General features: G+C 51.4%; 1 protein-coding gene across 1 annotated transcript in view; it reads right to left on the bottom strand.

Moving 5' to 3' along the window:
• The window catches only part of Rab33a (RAB33A, member RAS oncogene family), an 11,349-nt gene extending 8,876 nt beyond the window's left edge, over window positions 1-2,473 (bottom strand). The window contains exon 1 of the mRNA XM_010607998.2: window positions 1,782-2,473. Within this exon, the coding sequence (XP_010606300.1) occupies window positions 1,782-2,039 (258 nt within the window). The 5' untranslated portion in view covers window positions 2,040-2,473. The remainder of the gene's footprint in view (window positions 1-1,781) is intronic.
• Between the last annotated feature and the right edge of the window lie 828 nt (window positions 2,474-3,301).

Below are 3,301 nucleotides of genomic sequence, written 5' to 3'. Positions count from 1 at the left end.
TGGTACCAGGGATCAAACTGTGGTCCTTGCATTTGCCAGGCAGGCAGCAGAACCACTGAGCTAAATCCCCAGCCCCCAACACTTGATTTAAAACAAATTATAACATTACATTTTAAGGATTTTTGAAGGTTTAAGAGTCCATCCATAAATATATTTCTACTCTAGATTGAAAAGGGCATGTCTTAGACATCTTACAGACTTATATTAAATAAGCTAGAATACTAGAGGAATTCTGAACCATACAAACACCTAGGAAAGGATAGAAATGGGTAACTACTTTGACTTTAAGGGGAACTGTGACAATTTCCTCCTAAAGTGCGGGGTACAAAAAGATCATAGGTTTAAAAGAATGCTCTCTCCCTGACTATTGGGCTTTCCCTCGTACTTAGCTGCCCATCTTCCTGACATCTGGTGCTTTGGCCTGGTTTCCGAAGCCATTTTATAACACACTCATTTTAATAATCAAGAGTCAGGAGTCCTGCACAGTTTGGAGTGTTTCTTCAGTCTCCCCAGTTGCTCAGTCCTTCTCTCCACCCAGAAGATAGGCTCTGAGGACTGGGGACATAGCTCACTGGTAGAACTCCTACCTAGCATGTGGGAGGCCGTGGGTTCCATTCCCAGGTAATAGAAAAACAGAGGCCTTGTGGTCACTTGGGCTGTCTGAACAGCAAGAGGTTTGCCTCCACATTGACCCTCCCTGGGGTCTAACCATAGGCTCAAGAAAAGGATGACTGGGCTGGAGATGTAGTTAAGTGGTCCAGCACTTGCCTAGCACACATGAGGTCCTGTGAGGGTTTGACCCTCAGTAGCTCCAAAGAGCAGGGTCAGCTGTGGTTTTAAAGGAGTTGGCCTTCCATGTCCCAAGTGCCTTTTTAGGAGCTCCCTCCCATTATGCCGACTGCCTCTCCTCCCATGACACACAAAGTTGCCCTTGCCGTGTCCTCCTTTCCGCCACCACTGCACATCGACATATAACTGTTTTATTGAATTGCTCCCTTTTCTGAATTAAAGGTGAGCACAAATAATCAGACAGGAATATTTGCACTTAGCCTATTTGATAGAGTAATGGGTAGGTCAGGGTACTTCCCTTGGCCTTCGAATAAGTTGCTCTGCGTTTTTACAAAGGCCTTCTGAAGACAATAGCGACAGAATGAGTAATGGGCTGTTCAATTGTTAGGTACCCCAGACAAGTAAAAAAGATACATTTGAGAAGACTAAAGAACAAGTCTCGCCTATTACAAAGGTGAGAGCAGGTGACCCTGTCTCAGTCTTTAAAATGGTTCATGGCTTTGTGCCATAACCACCCCCACTTTAAGCTGCAATTTAAAATAAACAGCTTTCATTCTCTACAGATTTACATTCTTTCCTCCTCTCTAACGACACAGGGCTTAGCCACAGTGGTTTTTTGCAGCCTATTGGCACCCAAGAGACAGAAGAGATCTCAAGGTGTGTAAAAGTGCTTTGAGATCCATCCCACAGCCTAGGACCAAGGGATGTCTCATGCCTCTCTCTGCCCACAGGTGCCCCCACTGAGGGTCAGCGATTAGATCAAACATGCTTTTCCTGGCGGGAGCTGTCAGGCAGAGGCAAAAGGTAACAAGGCAACCAGTCCTGCTTGCCCTAAAAAATCTCCTCAGAGACAAGCGAAAAAGGATGAGTAGGTGCCGAGGGTCTTGCACTCAGCAAGCAGTCACACAAGCGCTGGACATTTACTAGAGCTATAGCTCAGGCAAAGCCTCCTTCCAGGTCCCACCCTTCCTAGACCTGACTGACTGCCTCACCTTGATCTTCTCCCCCTCGATTTCCACCGTCTTCTCCCTGAAGTCCACACCGATGGTGGCTTCAGTCTTGTCCGGGAAGGTTCCCCCACAGAAGCGGAAGGTCAGGCAGGTCTTGCCCACGTTGGAGTCTCCAATCACGATGATTTTGAAGATGCGAATCTGCACGTACTGGTCCAGAGAAGAATCGAGCTCCAGAGATGCCAGGCCAGTGGTGGAGGCAGGCTGCAGGCTCCCATGGTCCAGGATGGTCTGCGCCATCTCCCTGGGACCAGACCGGGGCCCCAACCCCTCTTGAGGGCTCCACACAAAGAAAACGGCCACGTTAAGTGCGCTCCAGGCGAGCGAGCTTTGTGCGTGTGTGTATATGTGTGTGTGTGTCTGAGTGTGTCCGCCCGAGTGTGCGTGCGCCAACAACGTGTGCGCGCGCGCGCGTGAAGGGGGTGCCTTTCACCCAAGGCCCCCCTCCTCCTCCAGCGCACCCTCCTTGCAGCTGCGAGGCATCAACACAAAAGCCTGGGAGAGGAGAGATGGAGGAGGGCAGGCAAGCAACGAGCCTTCCGCCCGTGCGTATCCTCGGACGGGACGCTTGGGCACTGCGCCTTTGCGTAGAGATCCTCCCGTCTGGACTCCAGGGACCCACTGGGGAGAGGAAGCCCAAGGAGGAAAGGGAGGGGATGGAGAAAGTGGCACACACAACCCCGGAATGGACTTCCTTTCTGTTGCCTCCATTTATGCTATAGGTTCCAGACTCCCCACCCACACTTGCTCAGAGCGCACAGGGTCAGCGGGCAGGAAGCACCACTGGGGAGGACAAAGACAGCTGCACCCTAAGCATCACCGGAGCACTTGGCCTCGGTGCAACACAACTCGGCGGGAGTGGGTGTCGGAGATGCCTCTTTCACCTCCGCAGCGACAGGCAACCTGCCGCGCTTCCTGGGTTCCCTGCCTCGCCCGAGCCTAGGGATAAAGGGATGCTATGTATTTAGTAAGCAGGTGCGCTTGTGGGGGCCCAAGGACTGGCAGTGATGGGTTGCGGTGGGCGGGTGGGGGGCTGAAAGGAGGGAGAAGGGGCGCGGGTACTTGTGTGTAAGGGGTGTTACTGTTTCTGTCACAGATTTGCCAGATTAAGGGGGGCGCGTACCAGGCGCCAGCCTCCCCTTATCACACCACGAGCACCCATCCTCTTAATGTTCAGGAGAGCGGCTCCCATTGGCTGCCGCAGTCGGTTGTGTTTGGTTGGCCAATAAGAAAGGCCCGCTGCGGGAGTGGACCATATAGAGGATAGAAGAAGGGGCAGCAAAAGGGGATTTTGTTTCTGGGACTAAACAGTACAGTTCCAGGTAAGACATAGCATAAACCGCACAGTCCCTTGTATTCCTTGTATTCCTCCATATAACCATAAATCCTTTCAGAATGGCGGCGTTTTAAGTGGAGATAGCAATCCCTAGGAGGGTTCACCCCCCTGCAACTGAATGTAGAACAAAGTGGTTCGTTCTAATTTGCCAAAAGCCTACATTATG

The sequence above is a fragment of the Fukomys damarensis genome, unplaced genomic scaffold, assembly GCF_012274545.1.
Source record: "Fukomys damarensis isolate Sample0158 unplaced genomic scaffold, DMR_v1.0_HiC HiC_scaffold_39, whole genome shotgun sequence".
Classification (NCBI taxonomy): domain Eukaryota; kingdom Metazoa; phylum Chordata; class Mammalia; order Rodentia; family Bathyergidae; genus Fukomys; species Fukomys damarensis.
The sequence above is the reverse complement of the archived record's forward strand: the minus strand, read 5'-3'. Positions and strand labels throughout refer to the sequence as shown.